Raw genomic sequence first — 25,011 nt, 5'->3', positions numbered from 1 at the left:
GGACACCACTAAAAGCACCCACTGGTTTTGGTGGGGTGGAAGCAGGCAGCTTCTTGAATGAGGCGGGACTTAATATATGCATTTAAAACATTTTGGATCCAGGTTTCTGCTGTGAAAAATACTGGCTTTGATGTAGCTTTGTTGATGTCCAGGGCAGGCTGTGCCATATGGCACAGAGTCGAGCCCAATGTGATGGGTGAGCTCAAACAGCCTTGCAGACAAACCCAGAATCAGGTCTACTACACACAAAGCCAGCTCCATCTTTTTGTGTTGTTGCTCTCCATGCACCAACAGAAGTTCAGAAATGAAGAAGGGATTAAAATACCCCCAGGGCTGAGCTGGAGAATGCTGCAACAAACACACCGACACCGATACTGTCATCGCAACTCCTTCTTGCACAAACCTGTGTGAACACGTGAACGCATCTTAATCTGCATCTTTCATTTGATGGAGTGAGCCAGTGTGATAAAGAGTTGGTGCAAAGTCAAGGCTGATCACCATCATTTTACTAAATAGTCCGTATTGCAAACTGCTCCCAGCTGTCTTGTTCAGGTTGGAGGGCCAGCAGGACAATCCTGAAAGTATCGTCACCCCATCCATGTTAACGTAGGTTGGAGAAGCACCAGGGAGCACAGCACAGAGACCTGAGTTGCTGAGCTGGTGTTAACTCCTGAGTAAAAGGGTTTAATCAGTTACTCTATTGGCAAAATGGAAATAAAACTGAATATAGGCATTTTGAGATGAAAAGGTTCATATGTACTGTAGGCACAGTTTTGTTCACAAAGAGTTATTTCTGAGGAAGCCTTGAGCGCATTCTGCTCCAAGCTGGTCCTTGAGAATCCATGGAATTTTCAATGATGACATGGAGCAGTTTGGTTAAAATAAATGGACTGATTTATTGATTGAGAGGAGTTAAACATTCTAGAAAAAAAAGTGAAGTTGCATTGAAGAAGAAACAGAAGCTTTTGACTGTTTGATTATTCCTGATTAGAAATCCTGTGTTCTGTTGCCACAAGCACAGCGTACAGAGGAAAACCGTCTTCTTCCTCCCACCCAAAAGCTTACTCAATCCATAAAACCTGTTCCCTGCAATTCTTAGCATCTCTTTATCGTTTAAAATAGTATCCATGCTTCCCACAGTATTCAAGGACATTATAAATGTCCTATGTATCAAATTGAAATACTTGAATTAATTCTTAATATTATTTTGCAAAAAAGAGTAGTTTTTCTCCAGACTGAGGATTCAACAACTACATTTTATACTACACTACAATCTTATATTTAGATAAAAGAAAGAGATATATACCAAAGCTATGGATTTTTTAAAATTATTTAACAGATACTTCTTTTACTATAAGAGAACTTCAACAAGCAAAGTAAATAGTCACATTATGTTATGCAGTAAAACAAATTAAGGCTTTTTTCCTAGCACTCTTTTTTCCCCAGCTTACTATGGGACTTATCTGCCAGCTTCTTGTTTTGCTCATGGATAAACATACTATTTAAGTACTACGAACTTTTACTATAAGACATATATAATTCTAACATTGGTCAAGAACTGTCATGAATAGACACTTCAGTCTTAAACTGGAATAATAAAACCGTTAAGCATCAGGTAGCTTGTTCCTCAAAAGCATGATAAGAAATGGTGCTCACCATAATAAACAGCCACAGATTCCTGTTTCTATTGATTCTAGAATAACACTGCATACCAGATATTTGCTAATTAGAAGCAAAACAATGCGATCTTTGCTACTATTACCACATTTACACCGGTTTTTGGTTGGTTGGTTTTGGGTTTTGTTTGTTTGTTTGTGTTTGGTTTTGTCCAAACACAAATAGTCTATTTTATTGTTCCCAAAGTCAATTAAAAAGTCACGATTGCTGGATCTGATGTTTTTGCTTGGTCACTCTGCAGGTGGGTTGGTATCAGGGTATTTTCAGGAGTCTTCATAAAGGACTTCATCTATTTGAATATCATGTTCTGCTGCAGGCACTGATTCACAAATCTGTTCCTTAAAAGCCAAGGCAATCGTGTAAGGCTTTCCACTGGGATGTTTCATACATCTTTCGAGATAGATATCATAATACCCTTTTCCTCTTCCCAATCTGTTGCCTTTTTTGTCGAATCCAAGGCCTGGCATGAAGATAAGGTCAAGACCCCCTGTCGAAAGATGAAATAAACATTAGTGGATGCACTGTGGATTTCCCGATGGCTTGACTACATCTGCAAAAATGCAAGCTTTGTGTTTTGCAAAATGCTCCCCTCTCTTTGATCAGGAGAAAAATACTTTGAATACTAAACCTGTAAATTTACATTTTCATCTTATCAATTGCATACTAGATCAGTCACAAAATAATTAGACCTTGAAAAGCTAGACAGAAAAAACCCTACCTTATAACAAATTTATTTTATCATTTTAACCCCACACTTCCAAATACTAATGATTATGACTCTAAATCCAGGCAGAGATTGAACTCAAGGAAATTAAATGCAGGAGGAATCAGAAAATCAAATGAACTTCAACATCAGACACAATAGAAAAGGGAAAAAGAATGAAGACGTGTGAGAGCAAGCGCATCTTCCTGACAGAACTGTAAGATGTCATGAACCCCCACTCAGCCTCCCAAAACCAAAGAGCCTTGAATACAATATACTCTCAAAGTGGGTATTTGCCCTCTGATATCGAGATCAAGATCTGAAGGCTCGTCTCTTCATGACGTCAGGTTCCTCTTGTCCCAGATGACTTTTCTTCCTGAGCCTCCTTTTCACTGTTGCTCCAGCAACATCCTCAGGAATTCTGCTCGCTGTCCCCAATACTGGGACGTATGGGCTCCCCGAGACGCTGAGATTGCACTTGATTAGAGCTCAAAATCAGTTAAAAACCAGAAACAAGCTGCATAAGCTGCCAATCACCTGGACAAAACAGAACCAGCTGACTGGTGAAACCCTGACAAAAGACCCCACCAAACAGCTCCCGATAAAAAGGCAAGACCAGCTAAGCCCAGGCTTTGTTCCTACTCTGTGAAGGGATGTCAAGGGCCTCATGCCAGGTAGCCAGCTACAATTTACACTCGGCTGCCCACTCGTGTCAGAGTTAAGTCACATCACTGCCAGGTAGGCGAAGACACAGAGTGACCATCAGGCACAGGGGCAGCCAGCGAGCAGATCCCCGTTACTCATGCAAGGCTTGTTTGTTTAGTGAGAAGTCTTGCAAAGACATCCTCTAAACAAATGAGCTTGGCTGGCTGGGTGCTGACCACTGAACCCAGGAACATCCCACTTACTAGATTCACAATGCAAAGAAAGTCTTTTGTTGCTGCTGTAGCGGACGACACTTCAGGAAAGAAGGGTATGAACAGTAGTGGAAAGCCAGCGCAGACTAAAACGCAGCTGACACGAGTCTGGAAAGAAAGCAAATACTGCGTCTCAGTCCACTGTTTCTTCCTGCTTCCAAGAATGGTACTTAGCCTTAAGCAACTTTTCTATAACGACCTTGTGCTCCTTCACCAGGGCTGGGATGTGTCAGGTATTTTTCTGCTTCTCCTATGTCCAAACCAACTCCTGCTGTTTTGGACAGAGCTGCTCTCACTACATCTAGATGAGGAGTGATGCCAAACATCCAAGGGGATGTACGGGAGCATGTACTGGAAGAGCAAGAGCTAAGCAGAGATTTTCAGTTTGCAAGGAGTTCCATCTGAGATCACGTATCAACTCCAAACTCAGCCTGGAACAGCATGTTAAAAGCTCACATAAGACCAAATCATCTGCACACACTTGCCGGGGTCCTGGGCATTTCCTTCCACTGTTCATCATTCAGAGAAGAGTCACTGACGTGAAGGCCCATCCATCATGACCTGACGACCTAATTAGAACATTGATATATAATATGCAAGGCAACACAGTTTGAAATGCTTAGAGAAGACCAATCTTGCAAATCCGGCATCATACAGTTAAGAAGCATGGGTTTTTTAAAGAAGTCAGGGGAGTAAGATGAGGGAATTAGCTAAAGGGCAGACCACAGAATATTACTGGTTGAAATTAAAAGGAGTCTGAGTGTTTTACCACACTGCAGTCGGCTTTTGACTCATAGGACAGCCAAATGGCAAACGGCAAACACAGAGGAACAGAAACACAAGGGCAGAAGTATGATCCCACCTGAAAAGAGATACCATTTTCATGGCATCACCATGTCCATCATGTTGGATGTACCGTATCCCCTCAGTTTGCAAGTTAAAATATATATTTGCCAATTGTCAAGCCTACAGACTAGGACCAGCTCATCTTCTTCCCGTTAGCATGGTCTGCAAGAGGTTCTGCAGATCAAATCCTCCTCGAGTTACTCCTGTGCACGCTGCTTATTCTCTCCATAATTTGCCTCACATTGGTTTTATGCAGGTGTCTGAGAAATCAATATCTACTAAACACTACCATTGTACAGAAAGGAACACACGCTGCCTCACACTTTTTTTAGCTGTTTTCACTCCATGTGGCTCTCATGGCAAAAAGTAGGAAATATGTGCAGTCGCTACTGCTGGCAGGTAAGAATGCACACAAAGGGCAAATCTGCAGAGCATTTCTCCTTACATTTGTATTACAGACAGGGAGAAAACAAGTCAGAGGAGGCACTAAGGAAAGAGGGAATCAGCAGGAACAGTGCAGGGAAGAAAGATATTTTCTGTATAGTTTAACTGATAGCACCAGGCACACCCGAGTGAATTTAGATGTATTAAAGCACTTTGTTTTCTTCTGGGTTCTCTGAAGAAACAGAGACCATTTTAATGCGTCAGCTCCTCTATAATCATGGATCTTTATGCCGAATAACTCGAACAAGCTTGCGCAAATCTCAATATGAAAAATCCTGCTGTAAATACTGTAATAGTTACCCTTATACTTTTCTTCCACTGGAGCACTGTGATACCGACTGCCTTTGCTCTGACTCACAACGTGTTGTCTGATTCCCATGCAACTCATGCCACACAAGATTTAAGTAAAATGCCAAACAAGAGTTTCAGTAGAAAAATAACATAGCTTCCCTACATGGAGCCTTAAAGCAGTTCAGGCAGCATTAGCCCCAAATCCTACCCCAGGATCTCAAATGAATGGCAGAAAGCTGCGTGGAGAAAACGTTTCCCTGCCGCATAACTGGGGGAGCAACAAAACCTCTTGTGGTGCCTGCGGCAGCGCGGGGGAAGAGCTGTCACAGGATGAGAGGTGACACACAGATGAGACCAAGATTGCAGACACAGATGAGACCAAGATTGCAGACACATGAGATTACTATCAGCAATGACAGTACATCAACAGGATGGCAGGTGAGGGTAAGAACATCTTACTCCTCTTGGCGCTCATGCTCCCAGGCCCTTCCAGCCCCGCAGGACCACTACTTGCCACTTGGGATGCCTTGCAAGCTTGGTCCATTCCCACATCCTCCTCCCACAGCCTGCTGTGTGAAATGGCATCCTTGTCCATGAGGGGACAGGGCAGGTATTTGGGCATTAAAACACCACATCAGTTTTTAGTGCCTTGTAATACAGCCTACAAGAGGTCTCATGATCACCTACTTCTATAATCTCTTTCCTCATAATGCCCACTGTCCCCCATGTGTCCATAGTCATTAACTGTTGGCTCTTGGATCCCCAAGGGTCCAGAAGCCCGGGAAAGAAAACCGAGAAAAGCACACTCTCAGTCGTGAAGGCTTTTGCTATAGGTAACCTGTGCTGCTTCTGGAACACTTGCACGTGGCCTGCAAACTGCTAAAGGCTGAAAGCACAGTCTTAAGCAACCTCAGTCTGGGCCTTCTATATAGAGAATATCAATGCTTGTTATAAACTTTAATTAAGCCACTTGGTATCCCCACGAAGGTCGGCAATAATAAAGACAGTCACCTAATACTTGCTGTATCTCTGACATGTGCTCTTGTGGCAACAGCTCCTTCAACTGTGTAGCACCATGCGTGAAATAATATACCCTGACTTATCTATCAATGTGGGCATACAGCCACGCTGACATGGCCACACGGGTTTCATTTATACTGCTAAATACAGCAGGGCCGGAAAACAAATTGATTTACTGGATCACGGGTGGTCAATCCTGTTTAATTGTCAGCACGCAGCCTGGCACTGCTGGTCCAAGTGACACCCACGCCTGCTCCAGGGGACAGGATTCCCACCATAGCAAAGACAGCGCAGCATGGGTCTGGCTCCTTCCACCCCGGGCAGTCCTCCTACACTAACAAAACCGCTTTTGCTCCTCCAGACACAGACACAGGCTTTCCTGCCACATGTCAGAATATGCACCGCAAATCCCCACACAGACGCTACGAAAATAATGCTGTGATGGTCTGCGATAAGGCCTCATATTATTAAAGATGCTATGAACTGGGGAAAAGATTAAAAAATCAACAAACAGTATTGCCTTAGGCCCATAGAGGCATCACACGAGACCAAAAAAGATCAAGTTCTGTGTAGTGTGGACCAGAACAGTCTGTGCCACCTAGCCCTGTGTTACTTAGTGTAAATACAGTTGTAGCTTCAGAACCTGCCATGTGGGTGTACAGGCACGCTCTATTTGCACTGACTTGCATACATCTATGTAGACATACCTTATGTCATAAAGAAGCGAACTGACTTGCCCAAAGACTCAGGAAATGTGTAGCAAAACTACACGCAAAATGCAGGTGTACAAGCTGTGTGTCCTCTGACTTACCCAGCAGACCAAAACTGCAGCATCCTCTCTCTGGTGTTTTAAATAGGAATATGCGGTTTCAATTCCTCCAGGCAGCTGCAGTGAATCTCCTCAGTTCGGCAGTGCATTTCTCATTACCCTTCATGATGATATCAGGTTTGATTTGTTCCCCAGGGAAGGATTTTCTCCTTGCACCTCATTACCTCTCTTCTCCTTAATCTGATGTTCCTATTTGAAATGCCAGGTGGCATTTTCAGAAGTGTTCTTGACAATGGTTAATTACAGACGAGTCCATCAAACAGCACAGATACAGGTCATAGAAAGACTGCTGGGGACTTGTCCTGTGCTCAGAAGGAGCAGCCAGCACGGCCCCTCTCCTCCCAGGTTTGAAGAGGCTCCATCAGTGCATTGCCACCTACCATGGGGGTCATTCATCTCCCCCTGCACAGCTAGACAGTCCCAATGGAAGAAGAAACTGAAATAATCTGTCATCCCACCTTCTTATCCCTCACCATCCCTTGCTTTGTGGACACAGCAAAGCACCTGGGAGCCATCAAAGTGGGAGCCAGGACTCTTTTGATCCTCACCTCCAAAGCACTCACAAGAGGATGAGGCACAGGCTGAGCTGCAGCAGCTCCTGCGTCCCTGTGAAGAACCTGCTCATAAAAATCACACTCAAAACACAGACATTTTTGGAGCTCAGGCCAACAAGAGCAGGTCAGCAATCAGCTCTGCGAGCCACCCCTGCTGCTCCTCACTGCAGCAGTTGTGCAGTTTGAGCTTCTCCCTGAAGCACAGAAGTTCGTGCATCATTTACAATGTCCCCACAAGGATGTCTTGATCCTCCCAGACTGGTACCTTGGTCACAAATGAGTTTTTAAGCAGCTGGGTTTTTGCCATGCACAGCTCACTCTGCACTGGTAGCCAGGGACTCCCCGTGCTTTGCTGGGATGTAAACGATCACGTTAAGGTGCAGGACCAGAAGAACCAGGATAAGAACAGCTTTCTGGTTAAAGGAAAGGAGTGTTTATGGTGTTATGTATGGCATAAACAATGTCACATCAGTCTACACACAACTTGCATGGAGCTGACGAATATTTGAAAGCTGTTCATTTACAAAGAATGAAAGCTTACTCTGATCCTTTTCTGATCTAGCAGGAACCACAATGGAGAAAACAAACAAACAAATAACTACAACAACAAAACACAAACCCTTTGGCAGGAGAACCTTACTTTTCAGAATGAAAAGGGTGCAGTGACCACCTGCTGCCCCTGGCACAGAAGAAGTAGTTATCTCAGTCACTTGATTCTAACATTGACAGTATCAGTCTTGGTGACATACAGGGTATAAGCCAATGAGTTGGAATAATTCAGAAAGTTCTAATTAATTACAATTGTTACTGTGACTTTCATTATTGTCACCATCATCATAGTTCGGCCTCTTGGGTAGGTGTTAGCTTCTCAACATATCCTCTATAGGGCACAGATCATTGTCTTGTTCTGTATTTACACAACACCTAACACTGTGGTCTGGATTAATCACCAGACTTGGGGGAAAACAGCTCCACAGAAGTAAATATTTCAATTATGCTGCAGCAAAACAAATCCCTTCCCCTTTATGACTTGTGTTAAGCCTTCTCTGCAGAATGCCCCGGGTGCCCCTCGCACTGCTCCTGAAGTTGGTATTTCCTTCCAGATAAAACTTTGCTGCCCTTTGGAAAAAACCTGCCCTTGGTCTCTGCTATTACACACTTGCCTTGGTATAAGGTCAAAAAGGGAAATGCCAGATCTGTCACCACAGGCCTAAATCAGACCCTACTGGGGTACGTACTTCTAGAAGGGCTGGGATTGCTTCCAGCCGAAACCAACTCCTTGTCCTGGCTAAGCCCTGGAGAAGCCAAATACTGTTATATCCCCAATCAAATGAGCAAGGGGACAAAAGCATTACACTTCGCTGCAATTAATAAGCATTTGAAAAAAAAAGTTATTCATCCAAAACGAGTGATGCTGATTTCTTCCAGTAACACAGGGGATTGCAGACATGAACAGCTACATTGCTTAACTTTGCCACAGCCAGTCTGCTAAAAGGTAAATAAAACCCCTCAAACAGAAAGGAAACTCTTATTCGATAATTCCTATTTGCTCAGATAATACAAGCTTTGAAAATCAATACCAGAAGATCAGCATGAATCGTCATCTCCTTGGAAACCCAAGTTACAATGCAAAGGATCAGATCCTCGGGTACTGTACATCAGCGTTGCCCCATCAACTCCCCTCTGCACCGACCTTGGGAACTACATGGAAAATATCCCGAGTTACTGACATCAGTTTGAGAAAAATCAATTCTGTAAATATTTGTTGCTGGTTGTTCATCAACAGCTCTCCTCTAGTGCTTTTCTATAGCGCTCACTCTGTAGTCTCCTCAAGATCCCAAACAGTTACTAACACGACTACAAGCTGTGTTTTGTATCAGATTGAAAAACCAGCCCATTCTAAACCGCAGTCAGTAGCTTTTCCTCCAGGTGCTTCCCCTGTGTGCACACCTTTCATTGTGCACTACCGCAGCACTTCAGCAGCACTCACTGTCTTCTAACCATTCATAGACACCTGTTGCTTTAGAAGAAAAGCCAGAGCTTTATACCCAGCACACGCCAGCCAGCCACAGGAATCAAAAATCAAAGTATCACATTCAAATCCCATGGGCTCTATCCACAGTCTCCTGTTACAGGGCACACACTCTGAGGCCCCCATGCTAATTAATGCTCAGCTCATCCAGGGATAAACGCTTTTAACACAAGGGGCAGCCATTCGCTTGATTTTAATTCCTATTTGTGTATAGGAATTGCAGGCACCAGGAAGGTTTTGTGCCCTTTTGTCTTCTAAAAATCTTTTTACCCACCTCCATTGATACCCATAACTCACTAATCTACCTTTCACACACACACAGACGCCAAGCAGACTGTCTCCTGCAATCCAGTGCCCAAACGGTCCACTGGCATGACCGAGACAGCTTCTGTTATTACTTCGATAAAATACTTCGCAGAAAATAGAACCATCAGCAGAATCTACAAACAAGCACCAAGCAACTCAGCGTTTATCTGTCTACTCATCCATGTCAGTGCTCTGTGTCAGCATGAAACATCGGTCTTCACAGTTCACATTTGCCCTTCTGAACTACAGCACAATAAAATATTTATACTTCTCCCTGAGAAGCGAGATGATATCCATCAGTCATACAGGTTTAAAACAACGGAGTGGCAGCCGCTCTTCCATTATTAAACCTGCAAAACACACTACTAAAGCCATCTGACCAGCTTCTGTGCTACTAAGCTACAATCGAGCAAACACCCCCCTATTTTGAATTAATTTAAAACAAAAGCTTATCAATTTAGTGCCGATGCATTTGAAAGGTAAAGCGCACTGCACAGCATCAGCTGTGATATGTCAGCCCCGCATGAAAAAACCCTCTTCTGCCTGCTCCAGAAAACAAATATCCTTTCATGTGTCATCAGGGAAGTTACTGTATAAGGGTTAAGGCTTGGGTTCAAATTCTAGCTGGTTTCACAACCTGGCAAGACTGTGCGAGGCTGTAACCACACACTCATTTCCCCTGAGGTTTAACTTACACTCAGCTGAGGTCTTGTGTCTCATTTTCAGAACTTGCCAAATGTCTACCCAAAAGAAAATTTGAACAAGTGCTTTTCTATTTCACTATTATTCATCAAGTCTGCGTAAGTCCCGTAAATAAACCATAATCACTCAATGCCACCTACAAAAATGTCTGGTTTTGCAAATTCAGAGGAAATGAAAGAATTGCTTAAAAATGCTTTAGTTATCAGTTTGTGAAAAAATGACTTATCTGCTCCTGATATTCAGATATGTGAGCAGAGTTAGAACAGTCTGATTGGGAAAACATAGGCGACGGAAAATGTTTGGTTCAAAGGTTTGCACCTGGGTTCTCCTGCCATTTTAAACCACCAAAATACTCTGAAACAAGACGTACCACAGAGCAATTCCAAAGAGAGGACAAAAGGCATTAGAGCTACTTCAACACATCTTGTTAAATCAGCAAATGCTGGCTGCAAATCCACTCCTTTAGGGAAACTCAGAAGACATTGGTGCTTGAACTGTTTTTGTCGGGATTGTCCTAACACTGCGGCAGCCTAAAATACCAGGACCTCTGTGTATCTTTATGTATATTTATTTTAAGATCTTATCAGCTACACCTCCCATAGTGTTTGTCTGAGCACTTATTTAAATACTTCCACTCATACATGTGCACTACTTCACTTCTTCACTCTCAGTCCTCTTTTGCATGTTGCTGTCTGGATATTTTTAAATCAAAATACAACAGAAGTGAATCATTTGGGGATTTTTTCAATACATCATGCATCACTATTGATATTTGCAACGCGCTTTGACTCACTCAGCAGATTGCCTATCATAAAATACGCAAAATTGCTTGTGAAATGTAAACAGTTAAGACATCCAACTTCATTGGCGCATAAACCCGACTCCTGTGAGGAGTCACAGCGCTCGATGGAACACCGGGCACACTTACAGGCAGGGCTTATTGAACGTGTTTAGCTGGTTTAGAGGTGATGGCACCTCCAGTGTCAGTGCCAAACGTTAACATCACAACAGCTGAGAAATCCAGCTTCTTCCATCACAAGGTTTTCTTTTGTATTTTTAAGCTTGCACAGCTTAAAAAACCCAACTCTCTCTAGAATCCTCCACGTCCCTCACTCCAGCCCCTGATTTTTTGGAGACGTTAGGCTGGATCACTTGTTCTGCCATGTGCATAAGTACAATGCCTGGATGCGATTTTAATGACAGGAAAGCAGCCTAAAGGACACCAATGCTCCACAGTAAATGTATGGAATACTGACACCTGCCGGCAAAGGGCTTCATGTCACTCCTGGACAGAAATTCGCTCTCCATCTACACCCCAAAAAGCTGATTTCCACCTCACATGCACAACAACCAGCGTAAGCAGGAACTGGGTCCAGTTGTGATGCCAAACATGAAGAGCAGGAGCTCCCCTCCCACCGTGAAACTGCAGCAGGAGGCCCCTGCTCCCTGCGAGCCAGTGGCTCTCGGCCAGGTCCAAGGAATTTCCCACCGTACAGGGGAAATGACGGTGTATTTTGAATCTAAGCAAAGACAGCGGGGATTAACTGTGCCAGGGAGACAAATCTTCTGTAGCTGGAAAAGTGCTGACCTGATTTAATAGCCCACTAAGTTGGCAGAAGACCAATCCTAGGAAAAAGGAGGGAAGGAAGGAGGGAGGGAAGGAAGGAAGTTGGGAAGGAGGGAAGGAAGGAGGGAGGGAAGGAGGGAAGGAAGGAGGGAGGGAGGAAAGGAAGGAGGGAGGGAAGGAGGGAGGGAAGGAGAGAGGGAAGGAGGGAAGGAGGGAAGGAAGGAGGGAGGGAAAAATGGAAGGAGGGAAGGAAGGAAGGAAGGAAGGAAGGAAGGAAGGAAGGAAGGAAGGAAGGAAGGAAGGAAGGAAGGAAGCAAGCTGGGCAGCAGGAAAAAGATGCTTCCTCTCCTGTTCTCCAGATTGTCCAGATGATGTGCACAAAGGCACTGAGATGAGCTCAGTGCTGGCTCTTCTTTTCCAAATATGAAAATAAGGGGAGACAAAAATGTCTGTTTGGGTCAATTATTGCAGCCAGAGATATTTGCATGTTTGCATTTCTCTGGTATGAGTTTGTTGTACAGAATCGTGTCACACTCCTCGTCTTTGCTTCTGAGAGACTCCCATCTCTAGGAAACAGTATGAAGAAAATGACAGTGCTACTTTTTCACATTCACCGTAGCAAAATCAACCCTGTTAGAAACAAACTACTTGAGAGTCGCTTGCAGTGAATTTAAAGCCCTTGCTGATGTTGCTTTCATTTCTCTTTAAACTTTAATTGATTACAGCAGAAGTAATCTTTTTAGTTGTTTTGCTGAGTGCAAGGAGAACGTTTTCTGCAAGAAGGCAAACATGGATGTGACACTTAAGATGATTACAAGGAAAAGCACTCTTTTAAAACCTTAATGAACTTTATGAAAGCAAAAAGCTGTAGTGTTCCAGAGCTCTCGGCCTTCCAGGTTCACTGCAGGATACACTGGCACAGGCGCTATTAAAATGAAACCACACAGTGTTGACGGTTTAGTCTATACCAAGGAAATTCAGGACATAAGGACACCAAAGGGCGTTACAAAGTGATGCCACATAGACACATCAACTTTTGCATTTCAGAGCATTTTTCCAAAAGCCTTTCGAAGAAAGAGACTCTGTGATCTTGCCGTACCTGTTTCTAAACAGAAGCACTGAAGAAGCGCAGCTAAAAGTGTCTGCATCCACCTGGCTAATTGGGTGCTGATTGTTACTAAGCTATGAAGCTGTTTCAGAGTTGTGGAAGCTGACAGGGACACCAATCCCAGGGGAAGGGCAATCCCAGCGCCCGGGATGGAGTCCCACATCTTTCAACTGAAGGCTGGGATGCAGAAAAACCCTAAAGGAAACAGTTGCTGTCACAGCTGGGTCCAACACCTGAAATCTTTTATTTCCAAGCACACATTTCACTAGCTCTACCTGTTACAGAACATGCCAGACAGAATAATGTAAAATTATTTTATGGATCTTTAATACTAGAACAGGCATTTTTGTAATGATGCATCACTGTGGGATATCTGTGTGGAAATCAGGAAAAAGAAACTGCCCAGTGAGCTGATTTGAAAAGCAGTGTTACAGTATATACAGAATTAACCTCTACAGTGCCACTATATATATTTTGCAGTATTTCTTTTTACCTGGGGATAAAATTTTCTCTTAGGCATCTTTTTCTCCAAAATAACATCAGAGAGATTGCAAAGGTTGAAAGAGCAATGGCTGTAACTCCTACACATCTGGAAAAGCTTTTACATGAGAATAAGAAAACAGACAAAGTTTGAAAGAAAGAAAATACAATAGCTATAATGCAGGTTTAACTAAACAATGAATAAAAAGAAAGTAAATCAAACATCTGTATTTACTTATCACAGAAGAATGAGGTATCACTTGAACTGAAAGCAGCAAATTTAAAATGAATAGAAGGAACATAATATTTCACACATCACAGGAACATAATATAATATTAACATAATAAGGAACATAATATTTCACATTACAACTAACTAACCAGAACAACTCACAGCTGTCAGAAGGCAGTGGAGCCAAGGACTTAATACAAATAAAATTAGATGCTTAGAGGAACACTGAATGTCCACAGATCGAGAGAAACCAGAACCTGTGTGGAAGGGGACAACCTGGGGGCTGCAGCTGCAGAGATAGGAAGAAATTTCAGTTATTGCTCCATCGCTACAAGTTGTGAGATTCCTGACTCCCATAAAACACACGCCCTGGACTGGATGCCCAGTGCTCCGATCCTGCCCTGCGTGGGGGGACGTGTCCTCTCTGCACAAGGAGACCCATCACCAGAATGTTAACGCCTCACTTGCACTGAATTTGTTCTCCTTAAGCATATCAAAGTACTATGGCTCATTGTCTCCAAGCAGAAGTTCATTCCAAACTTTAAATCATTTCATTAAAAAATAAATTACATTAAGAGCTAAGCCTTGATTTTCAATTTTGTCTCATGCCATGCTCTCAGGTTTTCTTTTTTAAGACCAGTGTAAAAAGATTTTAAATTATAATCTATCCCTTGACATATATTGTACTTTAAGTTTTAATCGAGTCTCCCAGAGGAAAAGAAAATCTAATAGCACCCTCAATCACTTTACAATCTTGTTTGGGCTATTTTTTTTTTCCATAAGCAGTAATATTTAACATCTCTGCTTTTCACCTACCCATATTTCATTTATTCCAGATACATTCCAATCTACAAATATCTCATTTAAATATTCATTGTTACCCCTGAGCATTATTTACTACACGTCTTTTTTCAGAATGATTAGCATCATTTTGTATGGTCCCATTATGCTTTCATGTACAACTGTACAACATCTAATGGAGGTGAAGTCGCATATTAGACCTTCCCTGTGCTTCAAGATGCAGCATTTCCTCCTCACACTGTTTTTTATTTCTAAACTCTAATGCGCTTCATATTTCAAAACCTTCCCATTTCTGGTGCATCTTTTTTTGGAGGGAGGGTGGGGTGTCCCTCCCATTATCTTTTTTTACATCCCATTTTATTTTGCACCTGTAAGTTAAACCTATTCCTCTTAAGGTTATATTGCTACCACTTCAGTCACAGTTCTTAAGAACTGTGTTAAAAACTGGAATAACTAAGAATACTGATGGCATCACAAGGCCATCAGTCCTGGCAGCAAACGGAGCCTCTTTGAATGTATGAATAAATAGCAGGAGTTTAAAGACAGGTGAAAAAGAGCTGCTGCAAACTAAAATGTTTCTGCAGGGCAGATCCCAATAGCAAAGTTTAAAATAGAGCTAATGGTCACTTGGGAATAATTTCAAACTACTTGAGGTTGTGTGGAACTGTATCCTAGATGCAGCCAGCATTTGCCTTGCAAGAGGGTCACACTTCCCAGAACAAATAGCCCTCATAAACCAAATACAATCCATGCAGGCAAGCTGGCCCTGGCTGTCCCTCCTACCAGCATGTTATTGTAATTTATGTAACAACAAGTCTCAAAGTGTTCTGGAAGTTATTAAGGGCAGAAAGATCTAACTGCCCAAACCTCAAAAGCCAACATCCAAAGGGTTATGTGAAAATGAAGCAGCAAGAAGTCGCTGCTAGACATACATTAGTATTTCTTCACCTTGTCTGAAATGCAGCTCTTTCCTTATTATTAATTATGAATATACTGTCATTTGAAGCATGGGTTATGTAGTTAACATTTCACTAATTATCTTGAAGGTACAACACAAATATTGTGATCGGCAGGCTGCCAGATTTTCAGTACTGAAAACGCCAGAAGTCTTCAAACTAAATTACAAAACACAAGTTCAGCTCTTAATATATTCATTTCTGGGAGCACAAAATACATTATGCTTTCATAGAGTAGCAGCAGATTATTCAGAATTCCCCATTACATATAAGATGCTATATTTTCAAGTGCTGCCATTTTTCAGCCTGGGTATTTATGCCAAACTGAGGGGAGGGTTATGCTTCTTTTATTTCAGGCGAAATGGTTCACTGGTTTCTAAGAACAAACCGAGCAAAAAACAACGATGGGAAAAGCTCTGTTGCTCCATGCTTTGAGGCAAGAACTTGAAATCTTGCTTGCAGCACCCTCCATGTCAAAGATGTGGCTTTGGCCCTGTTTAAATGCATTTGAGCTGGACTTATTGTTGTACATGTTTGAAAACCTGCCACTTGCACAGTCTTAGGAAAGACGTGTCAGGGTGAGCACTGGGTGTCTCTGAAGACACCACCACCCTCTGCAAACCGCTGCTGGAGTGTCAGTGGCATGGGTGGCCCCATGACTCTCTCTAGGAACCAGTGCCAGTTTCCAGGGGACATTCCCTCCATTCTTAGGGACATTTCCACCCCACATGCATTGCAGTGATACGGCCGCATTATAAACTGGATCCACTCATCTGGGTTAAAAAAAAATCCCAACTAAAACAGGGTGGAGGAGAGGAGGAAAATACCCTTCGTGTAGAGCAGCAAGCCGATCCAGCTTACCACCGGGCGGGCAGGGATGTGCGGAAAACACAAAGAGGCCAAACTCCTTAAGCCGCTATTGCTGCAAAGACAGGGCACAGGGAGCTGCAGGCTCAGCTCCTCCTGCCAGCCCCGCTACAAACTGCGAGGACTCGGAAGGACTTTGATTTTGGTGGCTGCTCCTCGTCCCACTGACTGGGGCAAGACTGGGAACTGAAACACGGAAGGAAATGAGGACTGAAGTTTCACAAAGATATTTTTTTTTGGCATGTCACTCGTTTACGCAACACCTCATCACCAGCTTCTACCAGCCCTTCAGTTCCTCAGTCCAAATCTGAGTGGTGGCCCTGTCTGAGAGAAGAAGAGCCTTTTACTGGTGATGTGTTACTTCTAACCAAGACCGTTCTCCCAGTATAGCTCCCAATGTGGCTGCTGGGGCATCTGCGTTGGCACAGGAAAGGAGCCAGGGGGGACCAAGAGGAAGAGCGCAGCCGCTTATTTAATCAGGCACTGCCCAAAAGAAACAATCATAAAACAATGCCATTTGTACTGTTTAGTACAAAAAGTACTGTTTAACAGAGAAGTTCTTCTAAGCCAATACAAAAGAGAAAGAAGCCAGCACAGCAGGGAAGGAAATGAGTAAACTGGGATGGGGAATCTTGTATGCGTGGAAGCAGACAAGTGAAAGAAGACAAAGCAGATGATCTCCTCCCTTTTGGCAGGGGTGAGCTATTTATGTTGGCCCAGCTGGCCCTGAAATGACGGGCTCAGACTGAGAGCAGGAGGAATTGGGGAACATGGTCAGAAGGGTCAGAGAAGGACACTCGGAGAGGGACATTGAGATGGGCTGGGCAAAGCAGAAGAATGGAGAGGGGCACTATGCGGGTAGAGAAGTTAAAGCCTGGAAAAGGGATCTAGCCCAATGATGAGACAAGCCTGGGAAATGATAATTTTGGAGGGAACAGAGAAGAAACTGTAATGTTTGGAAAAACAAGCAAAAGAGTCTGTGTTCACTGGAGGCAGCTCCTCTGCACAGCCCAGACTGGAACCAGGATCCTGAGCCTCTGCTGTTCCTCCACCAGCAAATCCCAGTTAACACCTTTCAGTCATTGAACGCTGTAGTAATAAAGAGCCCATACAGCAAGGTTTGAATAACACAGAGTAAAAAGGGCCTGCAGCTCTAACCTGGACAACAGGGAGAAAACAACTGAGCACATACTTGTTAGTGGCATTCATTAACAGCAAGCAGTCTTCATCTTCTGAATCTTTGAAAGAGCAGCTTTGCAGCTGGGTTCATCTTTAAATGAGCCCAAATCCAACAGGCAAGGACTATGTAATAATATACATAATAATATATATAAAGAGCAGAATTTGCACAGATAAAGAGGCTGAATTAAGTTTGTACACATAACCCCATTTCTTAGTAGAGAACCTCACAACACATTAGAGTAAGCAGATTCATAGCCGTAATTTCTAATAACCCTTCATTTTTCAGCCAAAGAAAAATATCTAGGCCAAAACCCCTTTCCTATCAACTAGGTGAATGTTTTAAAAGTTGTCTATAATTTATTGCACCACTTCAACTACTAGGCAGTACTTTAGTTCGGTTATGAACATTTAAGCATAATATTTACTCGGGTCCAAGACTTTCAGCTGAGATCCCTCAGTCCAAAGTTGGCCACTTGCCTCCTTTCAAAGAAGCCACCTCCAACAATTTTACTCTATGGAGATACTCAACCCAGTCCATTTTTTTGAGTCCCAGTAAAAATAATCTCTTTTTCGGAGGAATAACTTAGCTTTTGACCCCCTAGTTCTCAAAGCAGGTTTAAGTCATAATAAATAACATTACAAATGAGGAAACCCATGTCCAGCCCGCTGAATCACACCGCCTCCCTAAACCACATTGAAATTAGAGCTGCTGGGGAAGTGTCCTTTAAATTTCTGTAGGAGTCGTGATAAAAAGCAAACAGGGAGCATGGTTTTATCTGATTTACTCCTTCCAAAGTTGCACAAGGTACCTACACTCCTGTAAACAATTGCTGCAACCTGCCTGAACTTTCACCAAAACTATTACCTTGGGCAAAACCCAATACCGGTGCACCTTGATACTTCTGGTGGGCAAGGATACAAATGGGAATTGCTACCTATGAAGAAAATTTACCACTGGCTTGCTCCAAAAGTTGTCTAAATTTTCAGCAGGTATGGCTGGAAATGAACCACGTCACGCACCCACGTACACCCCTACTCCAAACTAAATAATTGAATATTCTTCCACCTTTGTTCTTTCTGTTACTGTGTCCATTTAGCCTAAAGAAATCGACTTCTCATCTGACAATTACTGTCACCACGCAGGGCAGAGAAGATGACAGACTTCCTACTACCAGAAGTGCAGTGACCTTTGCCTTTACCAACAAGGTGTAATGTGGTGTACTGCCAAGATGAAAATGGGTGATGACCAATCCAACAGAAAAAGAGCCAGCTCCAAAAGGAAGAGTTAATATCTGTTCAACATAACTTGTGAGTACTACCAAAGACTGGAAAACTCTGTGCCAAAAATATGCCTAGTCTTATACTTGAGCTATTCTTCACAATGAGCATGCCTGAAGTTTTAAGGACAGTGTGAATTTAAGCTTTTTGTCATGCAAAATGAATACACCCAGAAGTGACATGACTTATTTATGTACCTGCAGGGTATTTCTTGGAAATTACATTGCAACTTATGCCAGCAATGGGAACATTACTACTAGAACACCATATTATCTCCTTATAACAATGTAAATGCCTCAGATCACCACAGTATTTGATAACATCACAGAGATAAATGTTTCATCCATGCATAATTCCAACAATGGAGGAAGGATGTAGTAGCAAGGTGATTTGCATTCCTGCAAATGTACCCAAGTTCAAAAAATTTAATAATTGACATAAAAAATACAGCAAAAGGAATTCAAAGACACACTGAAATGTAGATATAACATTATTGAAAATAAAAAAGAAACAAACACAGTGAAGTGTTCTGGGAAAGTACATTGGCATCCTACAGCAAGCACGAGGCCAAGTGCAACCAGAGTCACAGAAATGTTACGTCCCTTTGTCAAGCATTAAAAAGCTGGTGAGTCTGTGAGGTGCAGAAACTGGCTGCATGGTCAACTGCCACCTAGAGAAAATTGTCGCAGACTGAGGTTTCAAGCATGAGTTCAACATGAGTTTTCCATTAATAACATTGAAGACTTCTGCAGATGTTTCAGGGAGGTATTAATGTGTTTACAAAAAGAATGTAAATAATTATTTCAGACACAGAAAAGGTTAGTTTGTTTACAAGTTTGTACAAGTCGGAGAATCTTAGTTTAAGCAACAGAGAGGTTATTTTGGAACAAAAACACACATGCCACATCTAGCTACGTCTAAATTACCTTTTAATTTTTCAACCCTATGAAGAATCCAGTGTCAGAGACAGCATTATAAGATGAAAATAAAAATGTGAGAGAATAATGAGGGAAAAGACTTTGCAACATTCATCCAAGCCTACAAGAAAGTCTTTTTATTTTCTGTCTAAGGTCTCAGTCTGGAGAGCTGTTCTTCATGGGCAGGCTCTGTAACAGCACTGTGATTCATCCATGCAATACAATTTGCAGGATCAAAGATTTCAGAAAATTCTCATGTCAGCCTACAGGCATCACCTGAAAAGTTCCCCTTCTTTCAGGCAGCACAAAGTAGAGTTCTCACAGTGCATCCTAAAACTGCGAATCCCCCATGACTTTCAACAGCAACCCAAGACACTCCCAGCAAGCTCCCGTCTCTGTCATGAGCCCCTATGTTGCGCTTGGAGAGACTGCACTGAGGACGTCCATGAACTGGAGCAGGGAGGTGATTTATCCAGAGGACTGGGTTTCCTTCAGCCGGATCAACTGTGCAGCCTTGCTCCTGTTCTGCTGGCACACCACCGGCGTGGCACAGGGTAGAGAAAAGCAGGCAAGAGAAACTAGCAACTGCTGACATTGACATAAGCACCTCTACAACGTATAAAACCCATGCACAGTGTTTCATTTCACTCTTGCAATCAGATTATTTCCTACTGGCCTCCAGGCTACTCCTGCCCAACAACCCCACACGGCAGGAAGGAAACACTCACCACCAGCCAGAGCCTCCTCTCTGGTACTGTCATCATCACTGGGCTGAAGGATATTCCAGGATGTCAAAGTAAATGAAGAAATGTCTTCAGCTGATGATATCTTCAGCATGTCCATGTGAGTGCCAAGAGGGTCGTAACGTGGGATGAAACACTCTTTGCCTTGCTTAAAAATGTCCTTCATGATTTCTTCTGTCTGGATTTCATCTGGCGTGCTCAGGTAGATTGCAATTCTTTTGGATTCTTGGTACTTGGGATGGCCAATCACCTACGTGGGAAATTGATGCAATCAGCCGATGAAAAGTTTACTAAAAGATCCACTTACTTTATTTTAAATAAACACGCAGCTGCAGTGAAATAGCAATTGAAAAGGGTAGAGATACAAACTACCATGCATCAAAAAGAGAATAAACTGACTTTGTTTCCCACTCCAACATTTCTAACATCAGCAAAATCAAAATAGGCAAATTTTTGCACGTGGTGATCAAAACATAGTAACACAGGTTTGGGTCAGCAAAAAGCAATTTTGGACAATCTTCTGATCCCTTAAATATTTCTGCCATAGAGTGCAGACATCCTGAAATACCCAACATCACGGGAGAAAGATGCTGCAGGTCAGAACTGCCGGCTTAAGCGAGACATGAGGTTTTTGCTTTCCTTTTCTTCCATCCTTTCGACATGCTGCAGTTCTCAACTGGGCCTGGGTAGAACGAGAAGCACATCGATGATAATAACTCAAAAGAAAATTATCATCAGAGCAGATGACCGTGGAGAACCAAGTCTTCCAAGACCAGCTCTCTCTTTTTTTAACCTCAAATGCCTTCCCTATAGCAAGTTGTGATATACGACTTCAAACGTCATCTGCTTCTAACAGGTGATCTTATTACTGCACATTTTTCAGAGCCTGAAGGAAAGGTGGCCTTGCCATTTTTTTTATTTTCATGAGGGCTTATAAAAGACTAAATATAGGAAGGAAAATAAAAAACACTTGTATGGTGAAAAAGTGTTAAGAGATTCATACCTCACTACATCTCTTCCCAATTTCAGATTGAATACATTTGAGAGGAGGTTTTTAAAAGCTTGTCTGCTCATTCTCCAGCACCTAAAGATTTTGTTACTTAGATCTGGACGAAACAAATGTGTCCCTTCCCATTTAAATGTAATTTATTCTTATTCTACACACTTGTAAAAAAATATCAGACAATGAGAAACTGTGCTTATCTACGGAACAGAGAGCACCAAATCCTCTGCTCTTGCTTGCATAACTGTGGAGTAACTTGCTCTTCTGAGCTGCAGCCTTTGCCCTGGCCCTGTTCTAAGAGATAAATGCCCCTCTCCAAGTTGAGATTTGGGTCTTACTCCTTTTTTTTCTTTCTTTCCAGCACAGCAGTTAAAAGCCCAGCTGAAATATTCAGAAGATGGATATATTTTTGTAAGGAAAAGAAAAACAACACTCCAGACTGAATTATGGTAATGTGTTGCCTGGCCATAGAAACATCTTAACAATTCAAAACCATATTTTACTTTCTTTTGTAATTTGCCCAACCTTACACATAGATTTTTCCAACTAAGTGATTAAGCTCTTAAACAACAGAATTTCCATGGTAGCTTTTGACTGAAAGAATGGACCGTTTAGTCAAATTGCAGACTCCAGACAATGCTTGTGATTCATGTTGCTGAGGGTCTCCAGAGCTGAATCTTCTCATGGGTTTGGAGCAGAGAAAAACTCAGACAAAAACCTCTCCTCTTTCAACGTGGTGCTGTGGGCACCACACACGTCCAACCTGCTCTGACGTGCCCAGTAACACATTGGTTATGCTGTACAGAAAAAAACGAGGTTGAAGATGTAAAACCACATGCTAGCAGGAAAACACAATTTCAGGTATTTTCAGAACTGTGAAGATGAAGCTATGACTCGGAGCAGTTTCTGAGAAGAGCGAAAAAATTTCCACGCTTAACAAATATTATCTGCCCTTTGTTCACCAGCTGATGGCTATTTTTGTGGAATCAGAGCATGCAAGCAGCATGACTTCAATCATGAAAAGAAACGTTAAAGAAGAATAATCATCCAGAAGCTAATTAAATACTAGTGGCTAGGTCAGCCTGTGAAGCAATTTCACTTTGAATTTAAAGATCCTTTTGAGATGAGTTTTATGACTAAAAATATTGTTCAGGTATTATAAAATAACCTACTCACTTGTATTAGCTGCAGGCACTGCTGTATGTTATAAAGCTACAATTTTTTGCCTTATCTGTCTTCCAGATATCTTCTCAGCATTTTCAAAAATTTCTTCACGTTTGCTGTATTAACCTCCCGTAAGGAAACCAGCTCTATTTTCTGCCACTCATGCAATGCTGCTCTGTCTCAAGCAACCTCAGGATTTTCAATTTGTGTCAGATTATTAACATGATAAGATAACATCGATTCATATGTCATATATCCCGATGCCCTCTTTCAAGCAAAACAAAAGCTGTATCACAGTATCACAGTATGTTTGGGATTGGAAGGGACCTCAAAAGATCATCTAGTCCAATCCCCCTGCTGGAGCAGGAACGCCCAGGTGAGGTCGCACAGGAACATGTCCAGGCAGGTTTTGAATGTCTCCAGAGAAGGAGACTCCACAACCTCCCTGGGCAGCCTGGGCCAGGCTCTGCCACCCTCACTGAGAAGTTTCTTCTCAAATTTAAGCAGAACCTCTTGTGTCCCAGCTTGATCCCATTACCCCTTGTCCTATCATTGTTTGCCACCGAGAAGAGCCTGGCTCCATCCTCATGGCACTCACCCTTTATATATTTATAAACATTAATAAGGTCCCCCCTTAGTCTCCACTTCTCCAAACTAAAGAGACCCAGCTCCCTCAGCCTTTCCTCACACGGGAGATGCTCCACTCCCTTAATCATCTTCATTGCCCTACACTGGACCCTCTCCAGCAGTTCCCTGTCCTGCTGGAACTGAGGGGCCACAACTGGACACAATATTCCAGATGTGGTCTCACCAGGGCAGAGTAGAGGGGAAGGAGAACCGCTCTCGATCTACTAACCACCCCGCTTCTAATCCACCCCAGGTACTATTGGCCTTCCTGGCCACAAGGGTCCAGTGCTGGCTCATGGTCATCCTGCTGTCCACCAGGACCCCCAGGTCCCTTTCCCCTACACTACTCTCTAATATGTAATTTCCCAACCTCTATCTTTTCCAACCTGTATCTTTTAGTGTGCTCTCACTAGCAGAAATGAGCGCTCTGTTGCTGACTTTATCAGCTGCAGTCAAAAGGTGACGGCTCCTAAAACTTGGCTATGACATGGGCTAACGTGCTTATAAAGTTGTCAGAGGACTCTGCATTTTTGAAAAGGATGCATGCCAGTATTTTCTAAAAATTGAGAGATTTAAGTCTAGAATGTGTTATTAATAAAATGCATTTTCATGATAGTAACACGTTTTGTTTTGTTTTAAAAAGCATTCCCAATGACGAAAAAGCTTACATGAGTTCCAGTTACACTTACTGTGACCTAAAGTTTCTGTGCTGCCACCACACTCCCCTCATAAAGCACATTAAGTGAAGTCTACAAAATTATTTGAGATCCTCTGGCAGGAAAATAACATTATAAATGCAGATCATCTAGAAGTACCCCCTGGTGCTGAAAAAAAAAGGGGGAATGTGCTGTATTACATGCAGTGACTGCAAAATACAATTTTATCGTGTTTATTAAAATGATAAAATGCATCTATATAAAAACCTTGTAACCCAAACGGGACATTTCAAAAGTACATGCTGATAGCATGCTGTGCTAGGATACCAGTTAGGTAAACCCTGCTTGATATCTCTTGAAGTATAGAAAATACATTAGCCATGAAATGGCACAGAAGAAATATCACTGAAAGATACAGGAGGGAAACGACACCCAGTTAAACAAGAGGCCAAATCGAGGCAGTCACCAAATTTTTATATGTATTGCAAGGAGGTGGCCGTAAAGCTGCCCCGATGCGACACCCTTGAGGCAAACACGCTCCGTGGTGCAAAGAGAAACGCGCCGCTTTGCGGTTCCCGACAGTTCGCGTTCAGTTTCCCCCCCGTGCATCCCTGCCCATGGTGGTCACTGCTCATGAGCAGCCGGAGGGGCAGGCGGGGCCAGGCGGAGCTCACACCCCGCGCTGGGCGCGCAGGCCCCGGGGGAGCCACGGCAGCGGCTGGAGAGGCGGCCGGTCCCCTGCGGAGCCCGGGAAGTCCCCAGCGGGCTTCCCCGGCCCGGCCCGCGGCCTGGCCCGGCTCCGCGGTCCTCCCGCCGCCCCCGGGCCCGCTCTTCCCGGAACCGCCGTGCCGCGGCCCGCACCCACCTTGCTTGTCAGCAGGCGGGACTGGCGCTGCTTCTCGGCCGCGCCCAGCGCCCGCAGCCGCTGCTGCAGCGCGGCTCGCAGGGCCTGCTTGGCGGCCCGCACTGCCGCCATGCCGCCGCGCTGCCCCGCCGGCTCCATGTGCTGGGGGAAGGCGGGCCGCGGGGCTGGCCTCGCCCTCCCGGGCAGGGCTCCCGGGGACGGGCCGATTCCGGGAAGGGCCCCGAGTCGGTGCCGTGAGGCCTGG

At 43.4% G+C, this 25,011-nt stretch overlaps 1 protein-coding gene across 2 annotated transcripts; it reads right to left on the bottom strand.

The window, feature by feature from the left end:
* Nucleotides 1-871: 871 nt before the first annotated feature.
* MTHFS (methenyltetrahydrofolate synthetase) lies at nt 872-24,952 on the bottom strand. 2 transcript variants are annotated; one of them, XM_065076534.1, is made up of 3 exons: nt 24,768-24,948; nt 20,438-20,702; nt 872-2,164 (listed from the first exon to the last, which is right to left on the bottom strand). In XM_065076534.1, exons 1-3 carry the CDS (start codon nt 24,903-24,905, stop codon nt 1,941-1,943), a joined length of 627 nt encoding a protein of 208 aa, XP_064932606.1. In that variant the 5' UTR covers nt 24,906-24,948; the 3' UTR covers nt 872-1,940. The 2 variants fall into 2 exon arrangements, with proteins under 2 accessions (XP_064932606.1, XP_064932605.1); XM_065076533.1 differs by lacking the exon at nt 872-2,164 and adding an exon at nt 18,971-20,234 and having other exon boundaries at nt 24,768-24,952.
* Nucleotides 24,953-25,011: the final 59 nt, after the last annotated feature.

Source organism: Columba livia, chromosome 11 (genome assembly GCF_036013475.1).
Source record: "Columba livia isolate bColLiv1 breed racing homer chromosome 11, bColLiv1.pat.W.v2, whole genome shotgun sequence".
Lineage (NCBI taxonomy): Eukaryota > Metazoa > Chordata > Aves > Columbiformes > Columbidae > Columba > Columba livia.
Note: the sequence above shows the minus strand (reverse complement) of the source record. Positions and strands in the feature narration are given on the sequence as shown.

Coding starts and splice junctions, on each gene's coding strand:
- MTHFS (XM_065076533.1), bottom strand. CDS start 24,905: ATGGAGCCGGCGGGGCAGCGCGGCGGCATGGCGGCAGTGCGGGCCGCC. Junction 20,703..24,767: donor CCCGCCTGCTGACAAGCAAG/GTGGGTGCGGGC, acceptor TTTCCCACGTAG/GTGATTGGCCATCCCAAGTA. Junction 20,235..20,437: donor AGAGGAGGCTCTGGCTGGTG/GTGAGTGTTTCC, acceptor GTGTGCCAGCAG/AACAGGAGCAAGGCTGCACA.